At 34.3% G+C, this 25,421-nt stretch overlaps 1 protein-coding gene across 1 annotated transcript in view; it reads left to right on the top strand.

Annotated features, from left to right (window-relative positions):
* The first annotated feature begins 804 nt into the window (after positions 1-804).
* LOC122809319 (rho guanine nucleotide exchange factor 3-like) overlaps positions 805-25,421 on the top strand; it is a 278,435-nt gene continuing 253,818 nt past the window's right edge. The window contains exon 1 of the mRNA XM_044080719.1: positions 805-1,042. Within this exon, the coding sequence (XP_043936654.1) occupies positions 965-1,042 (78 nt within the window). The 5' untranslated portion in view covers positions 805-964. The remainder of the gene's footprint in view (positions 1,043-25,421) is intronic.

Here is a 25,421-nt window from a genome sequence, read left to right as displayed (position 1 = left end):
ATTATTATTATTATTATTATTATTATTAATCATCATCATCATCAGGTAAATGAACTCGGCCAGTCTGGACCCTTTTCAGTCATAGCCTAGTTACAGATAATGGAATGTTAGGTATAACGACAATACAACACAGCAATATACAACTAAAGAAAAAATATGAGACACTAAAGTCCATTTAGCAGTAATATAAAAAGATCAGTATAAGATAAAACACTGACACAAGTATGTATATAACAACACATTATAACAATTATGACAGATACTGTATGCTGCAGGGAATGTCATCCTGCAATTATAAAGAAAGGCAAGCAATGTGGGGGTTAGTGTAATGGTTAAGGTGTTTGTCTCACAGGCATAAAGTGCAGGGTTTGACTCTTACCTTCAAAGGGGAGCTTAACTAGGCTTAGAATGGCCCAAAAGAGCAGCTAGCTTAGTACCTGTCAATGAAGGCAGCCAGTTGGTTAGATATTTTATGTCAGTCATTTCAACTGTTAAAAAAATTCACACCAAATGGGCTACCTGGCAAAATTGTTTGGTGGGAGAAGGGGGAGATGCATCATATTAACAGCTTGCTTGTTAAACCATAGAGTAATGTAAAAAAAATGAGTAACTGTATCTTTAAATGAAGAGAGAGCTTTTTCAAAACATTTCTGATTATTGCACATGCCTTTTGTTGTCTGCCTGTTCATTCATGTCCTGAGTGAACTTTCAAATGAAAATGCTAGGGCGTTGCTTGTATTCTTTTCTCAGTTTCATGTGGGTAGGCGGAGCACTCAGCAGACATCCTTTGCTGTCAGAGCAGGTCTACAGCTCCAAGAGCATTGACATAACAGCAGCGGCAGCCTCTAGGCTGTCACAGGGAGCAAGGGTCACACAGAGCCTAATGCTATGACAGCCCTAGCAAGCAAGCTGCTGCTGCTGCCAACGCTAGTGGAAAACAAGCAAAAAGGACTCTGGTCATACCATGGTGGCAAAGGATTTCTTCTGTCTGCTTCAGCACAATACAGAGCTAGCTGATAATCGAGACACTCAGCATTCTGAGGTAACCTTTCTCCTGATCTAGAACTCATATGCCATAGAAAACTCACTGGGAGGTAGTCAATAGTTTTCCTTTACCTTTCAATCTTCATGCTGATTTCATTTTTTTTTATTCTGAATACTGCATTGTGTTGTGCACTGCAGTAGTGCCTCAAACATCATAGTATTCCACATTAATGCAACTACATTAACTGCTGTCAGCAAGTAATGCTTCTTAGTAATATAGAGAATGGTGTAGTCCATCACTTATGTAAAGGTACCTTGTTGTCAGATGATTAAACATGGCTTAGACCAGGCCATTTCTTTATGCCACTTTTACTTTTGTTTATTATAAGCCTGTTGTGTCCTGCAGACATAGTGATACTTTTACTTACCATACTTTAACAGGGTAACTTGACAGCTTTTACATGGATTCTAAGTGAACATCTTTTCTCTGGTGAACTTTAAGTCCTAATTTGCTACTTTCATCTGAATGCAAAGAATAGTGAAATCTGCATGTATGCTAACCTGCAATCATTTTAGTTTAACTGTCATGCCATGACACTACGAAAGTTGCTCATACCAGATTATTTATTGCGATTACAGTGAAACAAATCACTCATGTTTATTACAGAATCTAAAGATTGTTTAGTCACCTGACTCTCCAAGGTTCTAGGTTCCCATTCGGCATGATCACTCAAATGGTAACTGTTATTTTCGTCACGGCAACTATATATCTTGTTCAGGTAGCCCCTGGATCACTAAGACAACACAAGCACTAATACTTAAAGTTGTTGAATCACTCACTCCCTTTGTCATCGATACATTTCCAAATCATGGCTTATATGTGTGTAATACAAACATTTAATAGGCAGTGGGACATTTAAAGGGTTAACATTGTTACTCATACTGTAGGTCACTGCTAGCTTGCACAGCCATGTTTGTCTTCATTCTCACTGTGTGGGCTTAGAAAATTTCATTTATCAGAATTTATTTGTCAGAAAGGTCCATTTTTATTTATTTATTTTATGTTAATTTATTTCTTTTTGCTTTTATCTTCTAAAGTATTTTGAACAATTTTATTAGCGCTGATTTGTTCATTGCCATTGAAGTAATAGGCAGTTTCAAAAGGAGAGTTTAGTTTTCAAGAATGCATTTGACAAGTAATTAAAATCTGTACCAATAGTTTGCAGAAAAATGCAGCAAATGGAAATAATTAAATGCTGTGACACGATAATCTAAGAGGGCTAGGAGCTGTTTCTTTAGCTACAGGTCTTTGGAAGTATTGAAAATTAATCAAGTGGTACTATTGTGATGTTGTATACTAGGCCCTGAAAGACTAGTTATTAATATTTGAAAACTGATATTTGAAAACTGCACACATCAGGGTTGCTAGAGGGTTTGTAACCAGTTGTTGCAGTAGTTTTTCAGATATTTGAATAGCATGAAAGTGAGAAGATATAAAAGCTATGGGAAGCAGTACAACTTTGACAAGTATGTATTTATGTAAATACTATCTAACTCGTTTCCATGGATGACCTTACCCTGCAATAAGTATTGATGATTAAAAGGCACTTTTTAAAAAAATATTTCATTTAGTTTGTTCTTTGATAAACTTTATAGACTGTTCACTTTTATTTAGAGTTCTAAATGCTAAACAGTGCCTTCTCAATGAATTGTCTGTTGACAAGAAAGAAAACAAGATTTATTGTTATCTTTTTAATCTTGTAATCGGTGTTTTAGTATGTTGCACAACAGACTATGTGTAAATCACCCTGGGGATTTTTACAAATCATCTGTGGTGTCATCAGGAATCTGAAACAGACTGCTGTTTTATAGTTTTTTGTCGTGTAACAAAAGGCTCACTGATTAATATACACATCCACTTCATCTAGCTTTGCCCTCCCAAATCATTTCTGGTTAGTAAATATCTTTTTATATATGACATGATACCAGCTGCAGTTGTTTTATTCTGATTGTCTCAAGCAAATACATAATTTTGTATTTTATGCATATATAAACAAAGAATGTTTCCACATGCTTTATTGTTTCAAAGATTTACCATGCAACTGTACTTTATCCCAGGCTAAGTTATGAAAGGACACCCACCTTATAATATTTATTCACCACAGACTGCAATCTGTCTTGTGCCTAGTGAAAGAAGTCTAGGGTTAATTTCAAAAATTGGCAATTTTTTTTCTGAATGCAATAAAGTTTTAGGTCTGGTACAACTTTTTAATAAGGGATTCCCTCAATTTCATATTGCATTGTGCATATTGGTGCTTGCATATGTATGTGTGTGTTTGTGTATGTGTGTGTTTTTGGTTGTATGCAGATATGCATGTGTACATGAACAAGGTGGAACATTGCATATTTTCTTTATGAATATTCATTAATTTGTAAAAACATACAACTTTGACTTTATGACAGCTTACCTCCTGTACTACAAACTAATTAAGGTGCATTTCCTTTTTTTAGCAACCTTTTGAAATATACGTTGTCATGGACTCATCTGATATAACAAAAAATAACATAAATCCAATTACTTTTCACACATACCATTTATTGAAATTTTATTTCTTTTTGCTAGTGACAAGAAGGCAATCCATTTAACAAGCTATAAAAAGTGAATAAAATGAAAATGTGATAGTAATCATTAATGCAAGACTTTTAATAAGGCTTACATGTTACAGTAAGTAGTTTCTGACTGCTGCAAAAATGGCATGTTCTAAAGGTCTTTTTGGAAAGTACAGCTTCTTTTACCACTTCCTTTCCAACCGCTGTTGTTCATTTTCAGGATATATAGCCCTCTCCCCTCTCATAACTCACTTCCTGATTCTTGTCTCTGCTACATCACAAAGAGTTGACATCAAAAAATCTATGTTTCTGAAATAAAACTGAGATTTCATTAAGTATTATGTGGTAAGATGTGTTATAGTCTCTTTTCAAGACTCCTTTTTAACTCTTGATATTTAGCTCCCACCTTGTATTTTTAATTTGCTGTCACTACTGCAATGTTACTTCTTAGAGGGAGAACAACTGTCAGTTTTAATGTGGATGAATCTACAGAAGTGAGATCTAAAAGAAGAACATGCAAAAAAGTAAACTAGTTCCAGTCTAGAAAAATTCTGTTTAAGAAAATAAGACTCCCGTCCTATCCCCTCATGTTTTGTGCTGCATTCATGTCTTGGTTTCTACACATTCTTACACATTAAGAATGACTTTTTCATTTAAATGTTACCATGTAAGGACTGTAGATTGGTCTCAGTCATAGAACAGGACAGCATGGTAGAAGTATAACTGGTAAAAGCATATTTATTAAAATAAGCATTCACAGTGCACAATATGCTGTTAGTGGCAAGGCAAAAGCTCACATTCACAGTGCAAAATGTTTGCTATATTTCATTACTTTACATCCTTTTTATTGTTCTTTGGTGTCAAACTTTTAGTTATTTTACCTGTTCCTGTTTTTACAGAAGAGAAACAAGGCAAACTGAATAAGAGGAAGTGTGTTTGTGTGTGTGTGTGTGTGTGCTCGCGTACATGTGTGTGTGTGTGTGTGTGTGTGTGTGTGTGTGTGTGTGTGTGTGTGTGTGTGTGCGTGTGTGCGTGTGTGCGTGTGTGTGTGTGTGTGTGTGTGTGTGTGTGTGTGTGTGTGTGTGTGTGTGTGTGCACGCGCGCGTCGTGTGTGCATGTAGGGGGGAAATGTGAATATAACACAGTTGCTCCAAGTTCTGTCTGCTTATTAATAAGTTTAGAAGTCACACACATACAGACTTCCAAACTCAAAGTAACACTAGTGTTAGTAGCTGCTGGTAATTAATCTGAAATTAAAGTGTCATTTTTGCCATTTCCTAATATTTGTTTGTGTGAGGGTCCTACAAATATAAGGCAGGGAATGCTAATGTATTTTGGTTGTTACTTGCATTTATTGGCAAAGGTTACGCTGTTAGCTTTATTATTCATGTGTAGTTCGGTGTTTTTAAAAATTAATGGAACAATGGGAAATGGAGCCATGTTTTTGTAAATGTTACTTGTAAGATATGATTCCTGATTTCTGGTTGAGACCTTCTAATGACTGCTAAGCGTGTCTATAAATAAAAGACAGTGGCTGAAGAAACAGAAAAGTGATTATTTGCCGTAGGGTAATAAAGAAATGGGAGGAACTTGCATTCACAACTCCTCTAGCCTTTTCATGATGATGAACAGGAGACAGAAAAGCCTGTGAAAGGACCAATGAGCAGGGAGCATAAAATATTTAATAACCCATAAGGCATCTGATGTAGACATAAAGAGATCACTATGTCAGAGGTAAAAGAATCACAAGCTAGGGCCCTAACACTATGAAAAAAATCTAAACAACAAGGGGTTATAAGTAGTGTATGCTGCGTAGAAAGAACAGATGAATAGGATTTAGTATGGGATTCAGTAGGGGAACCTTTCTTGCTTCCTTCAGGATATATGTCAGTGATGCCATGGCTTTATTTCAAGAAAAAAAACATGCCTTGTAACTTTATAACAGAGTAGGCAATGAGAGGGTAGCGGGTTGGAAAGTATAAAAGAACAAGTGACTATATATGCTTACAGTAGTAATCAAGTTAATAAAATTTTTAGTTCAATATCAGAAAAATGCAGGGCTATAGGAGAAAAAAAAACAATCTTTTGACTGTTTACAGGGCAGCATAGATAAAAAAATATCAAGGCAAAAAAGAAGGTTTATAGGAGTACCATTAGAAGTACATTGTTTACATACTGCAGATTTATTTTAAGAAAGACATGTTCAGTGCCACATAACTTCAGCTGAGATGCCATTACCTAGCATGCAGGTGATATCATGCCTTGAGTACAACACTCTTGTCTAGATTCATAACCTATGGAGCATCTGGAAACCAGCATTCTTTTCTACCTTTTCATATATTACTTACTAACATTTAAGTCATTTGATAGGACTATCTCAAGACTATTTTCACTTCAATTTTTGTATTGCTTCATACTCAGCTCCGAGTTCTGTTTTTGTTTTTTTTTAACCCATATGTCTTATCTTGCAATGCACCAGTTTCTGGCCTCCCCTCTATTCTTGGGATGCCTCTCTCCAATTTTCTACCCCTTCTTATATAGACGTTCTGTTGACTGTGCTTGTGTCATTTACCAAGGAAATATAGTATCGGAGAGGCCTCAAACATTGCGCCTTTCAAAAATCAGCTCCTTGTAATCTAAGAGGTTAGTGCAAGTGCTTTTTCATTACTTAAGACATTACCTAGTGTCACCTCTCTCATTTTCTCTCCCTGACTGGCCTACTATCAGGTAACGTATGTATGCTGAATCATAGTGAAGGCAAATCTTGAAGCACTTTTGTCATTTTTCCGTTAATTCATTACACTATAATTTCAGTTCTAGTTAATACATTTATTTTATTCATTTATTTTATTTGGCTTTGTTTAATGGGGAAGTCTAACTGGGCAAAGACCATTTTCAGCAGAGGCCCAGGGAGAAAAGCTTCAGCAGTTAGATTTAAGATACTCATGACAAACCTATTTTTTTTTACAAACCTATATTACATAAATGGTTTTTAACATCTAGATACAAACGGGTAATTGCTCTGTAGTGACACTGTACAGAGTTAAAATAGTACTTCTGTTGTGACATTTTACATGATTTAAAATTCCAAGTCTAAAATGCTTAGTATGCAAACAGTTCACATGCAATACACGTGACAAGCAGACATTACCTATGACAAATAAGGCATGGAGAAGGAAGGTTGCAGTATATATATATATATATATATATATATATATATATATATATATATATAGTAGGCATAAATAAAATTGAGGTAAGGAGTGTGAAACAGTAGCAAGTAGGTAGATAGTAGTTACATCTAGAAGGAGAAAGACATTGTATAGCTGAATAGTTAAGGACAGAGGTGTCAAGAATACCAGGGTACTTACTGCAATAGAACCTGGTTAAAAGAGAATGTTGGAGAGCTTTGAAGGAGATGGATAACGTGGCAAGGGCAGAAAGAAATGTAAAGTGACAATTAAGGTAGAAAGAAAATTGAGAAAGAGTAGTAGAAAGGTTTGTTGTGTGGAAGGTGATAGAGGTTAGACAGGAATGGGATGGGTGGAATGAGCTGTCCAAAGAAAATGGAGTTACCTAGGTGAGGAACATGTGCATGAGCATGAGTGGTTTAGGTGTTGTTTTAGTAAGGGATTGTAAGCAAAATTCATGAGCTGTTTTAATTATGTTGGGATGGTGTTTTAGAGTTTGTATACGTAATGAGAGTGTAGTCAGTTACCTTCTGAGTTATTAGACTTTGTTATGATTATTAAGAGCTTTTTGGTGAGCAGAGGTGTCTACCTGGAGAGTAGTGCTGCAGGGTATCTTTTAGTGTTGGATATTTTTCTGGTGCGTGTATAAGATTATGTATAGTAGTAAGCTGAGAATCTGTCACAACTCCACAATGAGTCCAATATGTAAGGTTGGCAGCAAAATTGCTACTTTATTGTAATAGATGAATAGTTTAGCTGTAAGGGTAGTATTTATGTTTTTTAAGAATAGGTAAGGCATATAGAAGAAATAGAAGAAGGTAAATACATGCTAGTGCTTTACTTGCATCATCTGTCAGGTAGTGTTTTGTTCTACCAAGGGAGCAATGTTTCTGCTATGTTTTTTAATGGCTTGAGATATGTGTTGTTAAATGTTAGGTTATTGTCAGTTAGGACATCCAAACGTTTTGTTTGGGTTACAGTTTCAGTTTTTAAGTTGTTGGATAAGAGTTTCAAGGAAGATTTTCTTTCATTTTTGGATTATTTAGGATTGACGAGCATATTTTTAAGGATTTAAAAGAGGATTTGCATCTTTTGGACAAGTTTCAACAGTACTGAAAGAATTTTGGGTGATATCCTAAGGTCTTGGTAGGGATGGGGCTGTACATATAATGGTGGTAGGGATGGGGCTGTACATATAATGGTGGTAGGGATGGGGCTGTACATATAACAGTGGTAGGGATGGGGCTGTACATATAACGGTGGTAGAGATGGGGCTGTACATATAATGGCGGTAAGGATGGGGCTGTACATATAATGGCGGTAGGAATGGGGCTGTACATATAATGGTGGTAGGGATGGGGCTGTACATATAATGGTGGTAGGGATGGGGCTGTACATATAACGGCTGAGTTATCAGGATATTGATCTCTGCTAGGGAGGTGGGTTGCAACATATAGTTTGTTTATAAAAATGTGAATAAGAGAGAGATTAATACTCATCACTGTGGGTCACTGACTGGTAGGAGAGAGAAGAGAATTCATTTACATTTGATTGTTTGCTGTCCATCGGTCAAATAGTCATGGAACCATGAAACAGAGAGGGATGGGTGAGGCCAAGAGAAGAAAGTTTACTAAGAAGATGGGATATGGTGTCAAATGCTTTTGATAAATTTAAGATTAGCAAAGGAGAGAAGTGGAAGTATTATGGTAAGGCTTAAAACCATGTTGGGTTTTGGTGAGAAGGTTGTTAGAGTTAATGTACTGCATATGTTGCAAATAGAAGCACTTTCTAGCATTTTATACAGAGCGCATAGGCTGGTAATAAGCATATATTTAGAAAATGTACTGTTGATAATTTTTATATTGTTTATATTGCTAATTAATTGATATATTTCTGCTATGCAGAATTTTACTCCACTTCAGATTCCTTGTGTTTTAAGTAATAACTGTGCAGTGTTTGCTGTTCATCTTATCAGTGCTGGTTGTTAATTCATAAAATTAATCATAAATTATATACCTACTAACATAGTGGCTGTCTGCTTAACTATATGATCTTAATGAGCATACTTATATGCCTTGTTTTACCTTCTGTCCTTTTTGCCTGCAAAGGATCATGTTAGATTAGTCCAGGTACCTAATTAGGAAACAATTAACCAAATAACTTAAAAAATCATTTTGCTGTCCAGACTTTCTGGAGTGGCCTTCATAAAGATATAAAAATGACTGAACCCAGTACTGAATCGTACTGCTTACTCTGGTACCATATCCTTTTTGATGGCTGTTCTCGTTTTATTATTGCCCTTTGTGTGTTACTAATTAGCTAGTGTTCTATGAGTTTACTCTTCTAAGAGACACTCTAAACTGTATATTGGATTGGTAACCTTTTCTGTATTACTCAGTGAACTATTCTGCCATATTCTTCACAGTTCATCCATCTTTTTCATTACCAGATACCCATTTAAACAACTCTTGCATTCTCTTTTCATATGACCTTTTACTGTAACTGGTGCCTTAGTTTTGCACCATAGTGACCTCTATTTATTTGCATGTTGTTGAGTTCTCAGGTCTTGGAGTTTGCCTTCATTAATTATACAGACAGTTTAGAAGCACGGGCCATAAATTCCAATTTCATTTTAAATGTTTCAGTGTTCGATCAGATTTAAATATATTTAAAGGAATGGCTTCAATGGGTCTTGTAAGATTATAATGTTCAGGATGAACATGTGCAGGCCATTACTGATGATTACTTCCCACTAAACAAATGGTCAAGTCATAGCAAAACTCTAACGTCCTGTGACTGTTATTCAGCCATTTCTTGATTCTGGTGCCATAGAAAACATGAGGTAAATGCATGGAGTAAGTAGTATTTTTAACCATTTGACTTGTCTAAAATCCCTGCCGAATTTATTAATATCCATCTGTATTGTGCTAACTCATTTCTCAGCAGGTGATTTGTCCACCTATATACAATGACATCTGTCTTTCTATCAAGGAAACTGATTCTCTGTGCCTAAGATTGTGCTGTTTCTTTCCTAACTGAAGTAGAGAATATTTCATTTAAGAAGAAAAGGTAAACTATTGGAAGATGTGCCAACCTTCCTAGATGACTCAAACAGGAACTATGCTGCAATAAATCCCATTCTTCAAGCATACATTGGTAAAAATCGTTAATGACCTAAATAGAATTTCTCAAGAATGTCTTAAAAATGTATGTGACATTAACCATGACATTCAAAACTTTATACCAGTATGATATAATTACAGCATAAATTTCAGAAACAAGCCCCTATAGTATAAATGTAATATCAATAAAATAATCAAAGGATAGGTACTGCACAATTTTTAAAGACACCCATGCCCTTGAAATAAAATCCAGACTAAGTAGGGTACAGAAATACTTTACCAAATGTCAGCTAACTACAGAAAGAACCAAGTACCTAGAGCTGAGGCAACAGTAATAACTGAGAAAACTGAAGACCAAGAAATGTGATTGTACTATAGTTCTCAATAATATCAACATGATTTCTGTAATGTATAGTAATTGCAGTGAAGACAGGTTTTGTGCTAACTTTAAGAAACCTGAGGATTCAGTTGTAATGCCACACAAATACACAGTGGAGTTCCTTATATTACTTTAGGTATGGTAACTGTAGCAACAAACAACATTAAGATCACTAGATCACTAGATCTCTAAAATCCAGATAATAACCCAATCAGTTTCCATCAAATGTCAAGAATACGCTATTGTACAGTCTAGTAAACATATAGCATAGCCTAGTGATCCCCGGTGTCAAGCTATAATCATACCAAGACACATTGGGAAGCGTCATCTGATGCAAAGGACGTCAGACTTATTAGCTTCTCCTGAAATTATGGAAATAATCATAATGTAACTTATCTTAAGAGTCAAGGGTGATTTTCTGCTAATAGACATTGGACAATAGGAGTCTGTCAAAGAGTAAGATTGTGTTTTTAACCTGGGCGCTGCATATTAGGGCATTCAGTGATGACAGTTTAGCAAAATTAGTGCATCTTAATGTCACTAGCTATGTAATCTAGTGGGTGGGTAACTGTCTAAATGCAAGAAAAAAATAGATTAGAGTGGTTTTACTGAAGTACCCGGTGGCATTTCTAATGCTGTGTGTTGGGACCTTATTATTCAACTTTATTTCACAGGCATAAATGTAGGACAATTATTATGGTTAAATGTGTGGAGTCTGAGATTTAAAACTCAAGGAGCTGGCTGTGGTTTAATGTTTTGAACATTTACAGACCATAATCATCTTTCCCATAAACAATCTATATTTGTAGCTGTGGACACAGTGGGTTAAGGCTGGGAGTTGTAGTTCCTGTAGTATAGGGCTTGATTCCTTCAACCATGATCCACCTGCTGTATGACCCTGAGCAAGTCACTTAACCAGACATTACTCCCAGGTCACTCCTGAAAAGGAATTATGTGTCCAGTGGGCCTACCTGGGATGCAAATGGGTATTAGTGTCTTGCTGTGCATAGCTTAATTTAACTCATTCATTCCAATGGAGCTCAGGAAGTTTACACTGTAACTTCCAATGGGCGGAGCCTAAGCCTTTTGACAGACTCAAATTATGTCCTCACATTTCAAACAGAAGTTCATATCTCTGGGACCATACTGGTTATGAAAGAACTATAAATGGCAAATTCTTCAGCACAAACTATTTTTGTAGTGGTAGTATTCTTTAAATTCTAGATCTTAAAACGCATTTTATAAGTTACAGTAAACACAGTAGCTATTACATTTGTAATATTTTGTAAACAACGTACGATATCTCAGAAATCACCCAAGTTACAGACATACTGTCAGTGGCATTTTATTCATCTAAATGAGAACATTCATATGAGACTAAGGAGTTCTGTCTGTGTTACTTGTTTTTTGAGATATTTAGAAAAAAATCTGAAAATTATATCTGTATAAATTAATATCATAAAGACAACAGTAAATTTCTATTTACCTGAACTAGACAGAAGTCAAATATTAGTGCATCTGAGTTTACCATTGTGTAAGCTTTAAGATGAACTCTTTTAAAACCTTGAACATAGCATGGTTTTGAAATTATTGATGAAAATATGAACAAACAATATTTTACGCCTAGATGCGTCACTAGGAGTTAAACTGCAGATGCACCTGGAGGCGTCACTCAGATGTAATGAGTTAACCAGCCTATTTTTATATTGCAGTTCCTGAGTTCCAGCCATTCTCTTAATAAAATGCTGTTGGATTTTTTCAAATTCTACAAGCAGAATATTAATGCATGCTCTATATGTGGTCTTATCATTGGCTGAAATACTGGTATCACAAAACTTGCATACCCCAGGGTAGGAAAAGCATGCTTCTTTTTCTACAGCATTATCTTTAGCATTTGTGCATATCTGTTTGATTAGTATCTTCATATGAACAAATAAATAATCAGTAGTAGAGTCATAAAGAATTCAGGCTGACTTGCCAAAGGCATTTTCAGCAAATGTGACAAACATTGAAAATGTTTGCCAAAACTGTTTTCAGTGAACAACCTGAGGATTTTTTTTGCAGGAAAGGCAAGCCTCCCAGTTCCCTCCATATAGGGGATCACCCCTATAATCCCTGAAGTTATATATATCAACTGTGAGGTTACACAACAATAGAGAAAAAGGCAAACTCCACTGATGCTGAATGTAGTTTCAGAGAACAAGGCAAACTCCCCTGAATGTAGTTTCAGAGAACTTTGTTTAATCATTTTATATTTTTCAAACGTATCTTCAGTGACCTGACATGCTCCCACCATAACTAGAGTGAGTTGAAGAGGGTGGGTGGCCAGTGAGCAAGGTGTTATGGAGTGCAGTCAGAAGTTGCCCAAAGGGCTGGAGTGCAGTACCAACACTGACATAAGAATCCATGGATGATAATGTGACTTTTTTAATGAATGCTCATATTGTCTTCACAGTATCAGCATTCATTAAAGAAACCACATTATCACCCATGAATGAATGCTGAAACTGTATTCACAGAGTTCAGTATTGACTATGCAGCTGTAACAAGGAGCTTGCTACAATTACAGTTTGGAGTGGAAGACCATTTTTAGTCCTTAAGTTCAAGAAGATCATCTTATTTGTCCCCATCTATGGACTAAAAGTGGGTGATAGCCTGGTATATCACTTTTAGCCTAGTCTAGAACATGTAACATCAAGAGTTACCTCCTGCCATGGGGGGGGGGGTGCATACCAGATAGGCCAGGAGGGAATTAATGAGTGCACATCCAATTGTCTAGATTAATCATAAGTATAGATAGGGTACTACTTGGCTTAATATGCCAAACTAGTCTATTTAATAGTTGGGGAAAATGAAAGGATAAGAACCTCTTGTGACAATAATTTCTATTAATTTGTAAGTCCTATGTTTGGGTGTGTGAGAAGCTTTTAGTAGGTTAAGGAGGATGGAGTCTTTCATATCATGACAGACAAAACAGAAATTATTGCAGAAGATTTTATAGGGTACAGAACAGAGAGTGAAGGAGGGCAGCCAATCAGTCTGAATAACTTAAGGATTTCAGAGGTTTCATTTTTGGTTAAGAACTCCTCCAGTCTCTCCAACTGACTGATATATTTTAATAGATACATACCAAAGGGGGAATCCTATTCAATAATGGAATAGGTAAGAGATAAGTACAGTGGAAATAAGACTTCTTTCACTCTGGGTAAGATGACCTTGGTAATTAGCTGGGTCAGAGATAAGGATTTCCTGGCTGTACTTAAAGCATGATGATCAAAGGCTAGGGAGGCATCCACATATGTGCCTAGATCTCTACTGACAGTTCTGTCTTAAGGGGTATGCCTATATGCCTGTTTTGTGTCTAATTTAATATTGTAATTTTAAATCCTGTTTTTTTTTTGTTTCTTAAATTACCTATGTACTTTGAATGTATTTTTTTGTTATTATGCATTAGATAGTGGAGAAATGTAAAATAAATAAAATAAAATAAAATAAATAAATCCTGGAGTACCTTCAAGTTGGTGAGTTAGTTAATGAATAATAACTATCTAGTTTACAGTCATTGGTAACTAGAGACCTGGAATATTGGTCTGCAGATAAGAGAAATAAATGTTGAATATTAGAGGATCAGGTACTGAGCCTTGAGGAACCTCACTTGTGACATTTTTACTTTCTGAGGCAGCAGCTAAAAATCTAATAACGTGTTCTCTCTGACAAGTTTGCTAGCCAAGTCTTTACATATGGGCTAATGTTTAGGTTCACCAGTTTATTGGTGATGCTTGCATAGCAATAGCACCAGATGCTTTGGCCATCTTCAGGTATGCAGTGTGCACTGCATAACCATCAGCAACTGCTTCAGTTACAGTCAAAAAAGTTTACAAGTTTAAGAAGGAAGAACCTAACTTTGACAAAGCTGAATTGATGTGGTCTATGGCTAAAAGATTATTAGTACTTAGATTTATAAGGTCAGAAAGGGTTATGTTCCATAACTTTGCAAATAAGGCTAATAAGACTGAGTTGATACTTACCAGGGTCTGTGGTCGGATCTCCTTTATGTAGGCCATTAAGAGAGCTGTTCTCCAGCTTCATACACAAAATCTGTTGCAAAACTTCTATTAAAGAGATTTAATAGAAGTTCTAGTAGACCATACTTGGCACTAATTATCATGTTTCCTGATATATTATCCAGGCCATGGATGTGATGTTATTTGCATTATATAGTGCTGCTAAGATCTGTCCCATAGTGATCTTGGTGATGGACCAGTGAATGAGGAATCAGGGAGATAGTTATGATGGAGGGCAAGATAAAATTCTCACTTAACTTGCCAGCTAACATATTAGCTTTTTCATTGTGATCTGACTGGGTGGCATGGTCATTATGAATCAATGCCAAAAATTAATAGTTTTTAACTTTCTAGCATAGTTAAAGAAGGATTTTAAATTACTTTTAGTATCAATGAATGACTATTCTAAGTTCATTAACAGCTCTGTGTTATTTCACTACTGCATCAAGTTCTTTGCTAACATGTTTGAGAGCCATCCTAAGTTGAGAATAAGTGACATCCTACAAGATCTTAGCACATTTTCCTTTTATTTTAGAGTGTATTATGCAAGTATTCCATCAAAGAGGTTTATTTGTAAATTTCCAAAAGTATTTTGTACAAGTAAGTGATGCTTCCTCTATATAATTATTTAGGTGAGAATTGTATTTGAACATAAAGGATTTAGCTCTGTGTATTATGTCACTCTCTTGTGCACTGCAATGTAAATTAGTTTGGTCACTAAGTTGCTGCAGATGATATGCTTCTGAGAAATCCTTGAATATCAATAGATTCATAGGTAAGTACTAGGTTAACTTCCCTTGTGGCCATTTTAAGCCTTGTCTGCTTCTCATTTTGTACTTAACCTATCCCATTTGGTTAAAGATTGACCTTTCCCATCCCATGGTTGATAATTATATATTACCCCTAATGAGAATAACTGGGATCATACCGTAGATAACTTAAGGGGATCTGTGCATGGGATAAAGCAGTTAGGAGCTGCCCCTGTCCATTTGTAGCACAGGGGACAGTCCTGGGGTAACTTTTCTGTTTCCCATTCATAGTTCCAAGTCTGAATATGGACAGGGATGATCTTTGTTTTATAGGGAGTTTGTTCCAGAGAGTAGTTGTATCCTCTCTGAGATATACCTGTCCCTCTAAACAATTCTGTTGATTTTGTAGAAGAGATTTAGCTCCTTAGACCAAGTATTTCTGAAGCCATTTAACATGCTGATGTGCAGAAAATCCATCAGGATTGGATTGGATGTAATTGTTTCACTCTAGCCCTGTATGTAAAAGTCATTGATTTGTGGTCTGATTTAATAGTAGGATTGCACAAGAGCATGTGGTTAGGAAAATATCCATAATGATGTATCCCCTACTTGAGATCCTTATCATCTGTTCTAGACAATTTGCATTTAAATAATCAAGGAAGCATTACGCATGCTTTCTAGCCACAGTGTAGGTGAGACAGTTTATTGCAGGATAATTATTGCACAAAGAATACATTTATTTGGGTATATCAGCTATGACTCTGAAGGAGCTGTCTTTATTGGAGGGCATGTCTGGAAGTTGTAGCTGGATCTTATATCGCAGATGCTTTGGCTTATGGTGACTTGGGCTTGCCAAATTTCAGAACTGTAGTCCCACAAAATCTGCCTCAAAGTGATGACATCTCTGGCAAAGACTGACAACATATTGCAGTTGCTTGAAGGGCTGAATGCACGCCAGGTGCAAAACTCAAAACCAATGGAGGTGCTTTAACTGGATTGAAACTATATCTTTCTTACTACACATATATGTATGTGTTCAAGTTACAAGAGACCCTAAGCTTGTAAGCTGGACATTTTTTATTAAGACTCCTGGCACTGAGTAGAGACATCTTAATGTGTTCTGAGATGGATTTTGCTTTGTGGGAAAGTTGAGTAGTCAGAATTTTTCCTGAATGGAGGCGGAGCCTGAATGGCTAACTGAAAAGCAGCATTTTTTGGAGCCCCATAGATTAGTACTAAATTCAGGAAATTAAATTATCTATTACTAACAAAACTACTACAAATATTTAGTTAATAGTCTAAAGCAACTAAATACAAATTTTGGTGGATTCCTAAAAGAAATTTCCTGTCAAATTATTTAGAAGTCTATACACAGCATCTGAAGAGATGAGCAACCTAAAGAATTCTCATGCTGACTTGACACTAAAAAAGGAACTACAACTGGTGACTACCACATTGCAAGAATTATCAACAAAAATGGATGATTTTAAGATTAATCTACAGAACCTAGAAGAGAACTCACAGAAGCAAACAGAAGTCTTCAAAGAAATACTTCAGCAACACCAGTCAAAGTTAACAAAACATTGAATCTTCTTTGACTGACATTGATCAAAGGCTCAAAGAGGAGTAAACACAAACAGAGTTTCTCTTGAAGCAAAATACTTGGTTATCTAACAAACCAGATGATCTTGAAAATAGAGAGAGGTCAAACATCAAGATTTTTGGTTTACCTGAGAAAACAGAAGGAGGGGACACTATATCTTTCCTAAACTCTTGGATACCAGAGGTTCTAAATGTTAAAGAAGGTTTTTCATTTGGAATAGAAAGATCCCATCATGCTCTGGGGAATAGAACTTCAGCAACAACTTCATCAACATCTATCATACCACCAAGATCAATTATAGTAAAATTCTTATCTTTTATGGACAAAGAACTGGTGTTAAAAACAGCTTGGAGGAAAAGTCCTATAAAATATAACCAGAACACAATAAGATTTGACAATGACTACTCCACTAAAGTGCTGGAACAGAGAAAAAAGGTATGGCATCTAATAAAAACTCTAAAACAGAATAATATTAAAGCTCAAATAGCCTTTCCTGAAAAAATTAAAATAATGCACCTAAGTGAGATGAGAACCTTCAACACTCTGGAAGAAGCCATGCATTTCATTCAAAACAATAACATTATAACCATTTCTGAAGATATGGAATGGGCATCCCCATCCCTGAAGAGAACGACTGACAACAATGGCTGGACTGATGTCAAAAAAAAGAAACAAAAAACTGAATCCAAAGTACCAACTTCTATGAAATCTCTCAGTGTAAAATGCAACCTAACTATTAAAAGCATCTAAATGGTCTCACTATGTATTAATATCTTTAATCTCATGCAGTTATTCACAACATATATACACAAGAAAAGGTATGTTTCCTATAACTATTTATACATGTCTTATCATCCTATTAAGTTTCTCTTCTTCTCTTTGTTTTAATAAATAAATGTTAAAAATGTCTACTACTTAATATAGCTATTTATTTAATCTAGTAATATCAAAGTTAAATTGTTATGTTTTTTAACTATGTTTTTCAGCCTACTAGTGTCATGTCTATTATTTAATTAATTAATCCTTTTATTAAAATGCTTATTGTTATTTTCAGTCTGAGTCTCATACAGTAGCAATTATAGGATTTTTAGACTATATTAATGAAATGTTCCTTGTAGCTATGAAATGTTCCCATTTTTAAATGGAGAAGCACTATTGAGCTCTGTCAGTTAAAATTAAAGTAACAAGAAGGTATTTCCTCATTGCTGATGTGAATGAGGATGTATAAAAGAGACTTGTCTCGAGTTACAGTTATTACATGTAGTAAACTGTCTATAATATAAATCTGGATGGAGTTTACCTTGCTTATCATTTAGTAATGGCAGAGTAAATATATATACATATGCTTTATCTGATTGGCTTTGATTGTTCCAAACTGGTGTGTGGTTGTCAGTCTAGGTGTGTATGAAACAGTTTTTTTTTTATTTTTTTTCTCTATTTTTGTATTTACATTTTAAATATGTTACCTAAATTTCATTCCATGTTAAAATGTTAGATCGATTAGTAACTAACATACTGTGATCGAGAACAGTATAGAATTATTTGAATTAAGCGAAAATAAATGTCCTGCCTTTGGACGATGCATTAGAGTAATGTATGGAAGAGGTGATCTAACGAACTACAAATACACACAGACTACACATTAATTTATATTCATTACAGTATTAAAACATCAACTTCCTTCCCTGGCATAAATGACAATTAGTGCATACCTATTTATTTTGACCTTTGTTATACTGCCCACAGCCTATTGCATAATATATACATTGCAGTCATTGATAATTAGCTGGGGTCTTCGCAATGACCTTAAACAATGTGTATGCTTCTGGAGACTATTGCCGTAATCATCGCTGTTGGTATTATGGTGAAAAACTTTTTTTTTTTTTTTGCTTCTTGCCTCAGATGCACTGATGAAGAAAGGTTGTACACCAGGGTTATGCCCTATTTGAAATCTTGTCCAGTCTGTCATTGTGTGCTTGCGTGCTTGCGAAAAGGACTGAGACTATTGTGGCAGCTAGAGGAAAACATTGTTACTGAAAGTAGGGTTTAGGTTTCTTAGATGGCTGCATTACTGAAATAGTTGTTACTTGGAATGGCTTGATGAATGTTCCTATTTTGGGAAGTTGGCTGACAGTGGAGTGATTTTCTGGGCAGGGTTTGTTGAAATATCTGGCGATCTCTACTTGGGGATAATTGGGGGGATTTCTCTGTGGAATAGTGGCCGGGAACTGTTGTAATTCTGGTGATGTACTGCTTTGTCTTCTGAATTGATAATGAATGGTGCGGTTTTTGTTGGTTGTAGTTGCAAATTATGTGGAACTGATGTACAGTTGTGTCCGGTCAGATTGGAGAAGCACTGTCGGTCGAGTGAATTGGTGTTGTATGAGGTCAGATAGTATGCAGAGAGTGGGGTTAAAGGTGCTATGGACACGATGTGAGCTGACCCTGGTGTCTTTGGTCAGGGGTGGTGTGCTCCTTGTGAGGGAGAGTGTCAGTGTTTTGAGCCATTTTTTTTTCTCTCTTCCATTTTCACGGCAGTTGTTTGAGTGGGAAATAAGTGCTCGTGAAGTTTTATAAAAGTCTATTTAGACTGCAGTTTGCATGAGCTGGGGAAAAAGTTTCCTCCTATCTTTACAATTGCAGAGTAGTTTAATGTTGTCATAACAACGAGTAGATAAGGTTTTGATTGGCTGTTGGTATACTAATAACCTACAGAAGCACATTCACAACACACTTTAGGAAACAAGCTAGGTTTCCCTTATCTAGTTATACCCCGTACAAGAGAATATAAAATTAAATCTGACTGTTGTTTGAACCATATTTTAACAAAATCATTATTAAAGTAAACCAAGCAACTAAAACGATATATGTACCTGATCAACACATTCATAGAAACTACTACGCTTTACACCACTTAGATAATTTAAACATATGCATTTTTCTTTTTTTTTTTGACTGCCTTTCTAAAGCATTACTATAACTATTAGCTGAAATATAATAAGATTAAGCCTATATTCAGATTATAAGGTAATTATACAGTCTCTTTTAAATCTGATGAACAGTTCTTGGAAGCATATGTTTATATATTATAAGATGTGATATTCTTTTTAATTTATGTTATTGCTTGCAAGCCTTGTGATTAAGGATTAAAGTGTATGTGTGTTTAAACAAGTGAATTCTTATCCAATATGGAAAGTTATGTTGATACAATGAGCTGAATGAGCTGAATAAGTTAATAATTAGTATAATTCTGCTGCATTTGTTTTCTATGTTTAGATGGTAATGATATAGTAGTTAATTCATATTAAACAAAGCCCTCTACAACCAAATGTTTTTAAATCACAATAATACTTGTTTATTAGACTTCTTGATTATTTACAGTATATATGGAGCTCAAAGGAATGGGAAAAGGAAGTTAGAGTGATAGTTCACCAGATGTTTCAATCTGTTGGACTAGAAATGTATTCCATTCCATGGTGGGTAGGGATTAATGAGCTAATTATTTTAACTTTAGTATTTATTTTAGTTTTTAAATTGTTCATTATTTTTACTGAGCCTGACGTATACTTATTGAGTACCTTAGTGATAACATGCTTCACTGAGATAATTGATTATGTACTAATCAATAATACTTTATTTTTTAAGGCGGGGATGATTTCAGGTAAAGTCAATGACACCTTTAAATATTTCCTCAAAATAATTTGATATGGACCTTTCTATATTATCATTAAACATTAATGGTCTAAATAGTCCAAATAAAGGATCTAACTTACTAAGATATCTAAACGTAAATAGATCACAAATAATTTTTTTACAGGAAACACATTTCAAGAGCAATGATAATTTCACATGGAACCCAAGTGAGTTCAAGACCTTAGCATGTTCCAATTTTAAAACAAAGAAGAGGTGGGGTAATAATTCTATGGAGAAACAATTTATTAAATCCTGAAATAATACATAAACATATAGACAATGAGGACCTTATCGCTATAGTCATTCTGAAGTTTAGTAACAGGTTGTGGACACTGGTAAACCTATATTGGTTTCTGGGTATTTGGATGGGGACAGTCAAAAAGCATCTAGATCAAATTACAAGCATATTTAAAGGTAATTTAATAATAGGAGGGACTTTAATTGTATTACAGATATGTCTGAAACTACTAATAAAAAATCTCCACGTCTAACAGCCACTGCAAAATTACTAAAAAAATGGACCGAATCCTTAAAATTAAAAGATATCTTTAATGTTATACATAGTAATTCATTGGTATTCTCCCATCAAGATTATAGATATGGTACCCAAACCAGAATTGATAAGATATATATTTCCCAGGATCTTCAAACAAAAATGACTTCCTTTACAATAATTCCTTGCCCCCTCTCAGATCATAATTCTCTAGTTCTAAAAGTGCAAATAAATTTTAAATCACTTACTTTTCTTACTAGAATTCCTTTATATATTACAAAAATGAAAGAATTTAAGCAATGGTTATTGAATGAACTCAGTTTCTTCGTAGATCTAAACTACAACTCGGAAGCGAATATAGTGATGGTATGGGATTCATTAAAAGCTTATATCTATGGAAAAACGATTGCTTGGTGTAAAAATAAAATCAATGAATGGGAAGCAGAACTTCAAGAACTACAAAGGAAGCTCACATTATTTAAATCTAAAAAAATCTCCTAATTTATTAGGGAATAAGAAGACAATAGAAGACTTAAATAAAAGATATATTGAAACCTTAAATCACAAAACTAATTTAGCCATGGAGAGGTTAAAATAAATTCTTATGCCACCTCTCCAAAACACATAACTTATCTGTTAAAGTTAAAATGCAATCTAAAGCTAATACTATTATTAATATACTACATGAAGAAAAAGATAAGAAAGTTTCGGAAATAGGAGATATTCTAGATGCTTTCAAGTGTCAAAAATAATTTTAAAAATAACAATAATTTGCCAGAATATCCCCTTTTAGAAAATGTGTTTTCAAATATTAAACCAATCCCTGAAAGTTTACAAAATGAATTATAAAACTCCATTACACACAAAGAAGTCATAGATACAATCAAAGAAAGTAAAACTAGTAAATCTCCTAGAATGGATGGATTAATCACAAAAATTTACAAACTATTCCCCAAAAATATAACCTCATTACTACATAAAACATTTATTGAAATTCAAACTCATGCATTAATATCCCCTTCATGGAGATACTTCTTAATCATACCCATTTTAAAAGAAAATAAGGATGATAGTCAGTGCAGCTCATATAGGCCAATTTCATTATTAAATAATGATTATAAAATATTTATGTCTATATTGGTTAAAAAAAATAAAAAATCATATGAATGAAATTATCAACTATGACCAAACTGGGTTTATTCAAAATAGACATCCACATGATAACATTAAAAGAATATTGACATTAATTGATTATTTAAACAAAGAAAATATAGAAACATTAATAATTGGACTAGATATTGAGAAAGCTTTCGATTCCTTGAACTGGGATTATTTAATTAAAATCTTAGAAGCTTATAAATTTCCCATCTCCTTCATTCCATTTATTAAAAAGGTTTATGAAAACAATTTAACTTATGTTAAATTAGGACCCTTTACCTCAGAAGCTATACAAGTTACTAGAGATACTAAACAAGGATGCCCTATGTCACCCATTTTATTTGCATTAGCTATAGAACTATTGGCAATGTTAATACGAAACAATCCAAAGATAAAAGGAATAAATATATTTGGTCAATATAACTCTGAGATCATGCTCTTTGCTGACGACATACTTCGTACACTATTGAATTCAAAAGAAATATTAGTTGAATTAGATAATCTGATAAAGAAATTTCATAAGATCTCAGGACTCCGATTTAATTAATAAACAAAATTCTAAATACTTATTATTAAATAAAAAAAGGATTTTCAAATAGATAAGAATCATATCATAGGAGAACATGTCTCAACAATAAAATACTTAGGGTTAGACTTGTGTGAAAATATTCAAGATATATTTAATATTAATTATAGAAGGACCATAGCTACAATAGATTCTCTAGTGGGTAAATATAATAAGTTATTTATAATTTTTGAAGATAGATTACAGTTAATTAAAATTATTCTTTTTCCTAAAATTTTGTATGTTGTACAAGCCACTTTGTTAATTCCTGAGAAAACTCATCTTAAAAAAATAACATCAATTTTGCTAAGATTTCTGTAGTTTCCTAAAAGAAACAAAATTGCATATACCCATCATATCAGACAACGGGATCAGGGAAGAATAAGTTTCCCATATATTGAATCTTATATAAGAACAACTTTACTTAAAACTGTGGTTGAATGAATCAATCCAAATTATAGGTCTAATTGGAAATTGTTACATACAACTGTAATAATAAATGAAAATAATTTATTTAAAAATTCTACTTTTCTAGACAAGTACAATATATTATGGTACTCACTGGCCTTAAATTATCAATACAATATAACTAAACTAACTAGGACAAATTTAATAAATCATTTATTTGACTATTTTAGGAAATTTATAAACATGAACATGGATTTAAAGCTTTGGTTTGCAATCTTCAGCATTACTAAAAACTTTCCAGATAGAATTCATAGAGATATATTCCTCTCTTGGGAACAGAATAATCTAATCTGTTAGTTACACTGCCTAAAAAATCAGCAAGTATGGGATTTACAATATATGATGTCAACTTACAAAGTGAATTCTCATGAATGGTGAATGCTTCAGAATATATTGACATACTCCAAGGATCTAAGTAGGATAATACATAATTCTTCTTTTTCAAATACACCAAATTTTATATCCAGACTGTTTGAAATTTTATATAATAAGAAGAAATTGGAAAATGGTACTTCATATTTATATAATCTAATAAAAAATTACAAAAAACAACCTAAACCAGCATATTTGCAATATATTACTAAAGGATATATGTTTCAGTTAACCTTAGAAAATAAATCTAATTTACTTCTCTCAGTAAAATTTACTTCTTGCTCTCATTATTGGAGAATATTTACCTGGAAATTCCTTCATAGATCCTTTTTAACCCCTGATAAAGTTTCAAAAATCAATCCTTCTAACGATGGGTTATGCTGGAGATGTCAACAGTATAATAAAGCTGATTGGTCTCACATTTTCTATGATTGTATAAAAATTAAACCCTTTTGGGAAAGTATTAACAATTTCTTGCAGGCGATTTATACAGATAATTTTGTCATGACCAAGGCTTTGTTATTACTGAATATAACTGATAATGCTTATTCTTCAAATAAGACTGATCTTAATTTACTTTGGACTATACTAGCTATAGCTAGGAAATGCATAAGAAAGAGATGGAATTCTACCACAGCTCCTAGCAAAGAATATTTCATATGTCTATTGAAGAGGACAATATGTCTATTGAAGAGGACAGCCTTAATGGAAATAAAAACCAAAGAATTAAGACTGTTTCCTAGACCATTAACTAAAAACCCTTGGGAAAAAGTTCTAACTTTGATTGATACTTTCCAAATGGATCTAACCTCCTCATGAAGCAAGTACTATTTAACTTTAAATAAACTATATCTGTGCAATTTATCAGGCAAGTTTTAAAATGTCAGGATAAATGTAAATTTGTATATAGTTAATAATTATCTAACTTGATTGTAAACCGTGATAAGTTTTCATTTATTGTTTATTGCAAATTTAAAATAAAAATCTTCTGAGTAAAAAAAAAAATAATTTTTCCTGAAAAAGTTACTAAGGGAGAGCAAATGTTTTAGTCATAATGTGAAAACCATGATAAGACAAGTGTAGATTATCCTTGGCAAAGCTGGAGGGCATGCTAACCATCTTATCCCAAACAGGCAGATACTGGATTCCCCCTAGAATCACTCTAACAGTCAGTTACTGAGGACAATTATCCTGTCCTTGAGTTCTGGCAGCATTCTATGCAAGTATAAGATAACACTCAAAATGAGTGCCTCATACATCTGTATATCAAGGTCAGTCTTTTCCTTGTGCAGTTACCCTTGGGTGGAGATCCTAAGATCATTCACCCCCACAAGGATCACCACCAAATCTTACTTATATTTATTAGGATAGAAGAATCTAATAACTCATTCAATGTCACTGATCTAGTCATCAGAAAGATGCCTGTCACCTTATTCTTCTCCAGCCAAGTAGCCCAGTAAGGGTGATCACAGAGTGTCTCACTATGCAGCCACCAGTTACTAAACACTTTACTTTTTTCTGGCTTTAAGAGTTTGTGGCATGCACCCTTATGCTTTTCTGAAGTATTTTGAAGTATGCGTCATGGCTGCTGAAGTATGTGGTGGTGATCTAGAGATGAGAGCAGGTGGATGGAGTTTCTTGGTTTTAATTCTGAAAGACCTGGGAAGTGACTTCTTGACCACCTCGGCATTTGTAAGTGTAGTGGAGTTGCTTTGTGCTATGGAGGTGTCTGTGTTGTATTTACTGAATGTGCTATGCTCTGATAGGGAGTCCTCACTCAGTAAGTGTTTATACCTCTAGCATGTTAAGTCATGTTGTCACAGCAATAATGTGTTTTTCATAAGACCAAAGCCATTGCTAGACTGCCCCAAAACACCAAGTAATATCAGACTAGCTACAGAAGGAGCTGCAGCTGAATGTGATTCCATATCAGCCAAATGTGGGAGTCTGCCTAGTGATGAATGACTAGA

This window comes from Protopterus annectens, chromosome 8.part0 (assembly GCF_019279795.1).
Source record: "Protopterus annectens isolate FY-2018-M chromosome 8.part0, PAN1.0, whole genome shotgun sequence".
NCBI classification, from domain to species: domain Eukaryota; kingdom Metazoa; phylum Chordata; order Ceratodontiformes; family Protopteridae; genus Protopterus; species Protopterus annectens.
Note: the sequence above shows the minus strand (reverse complement) of the source record. Positions and strands in the feature narration are given on the sequence as shown.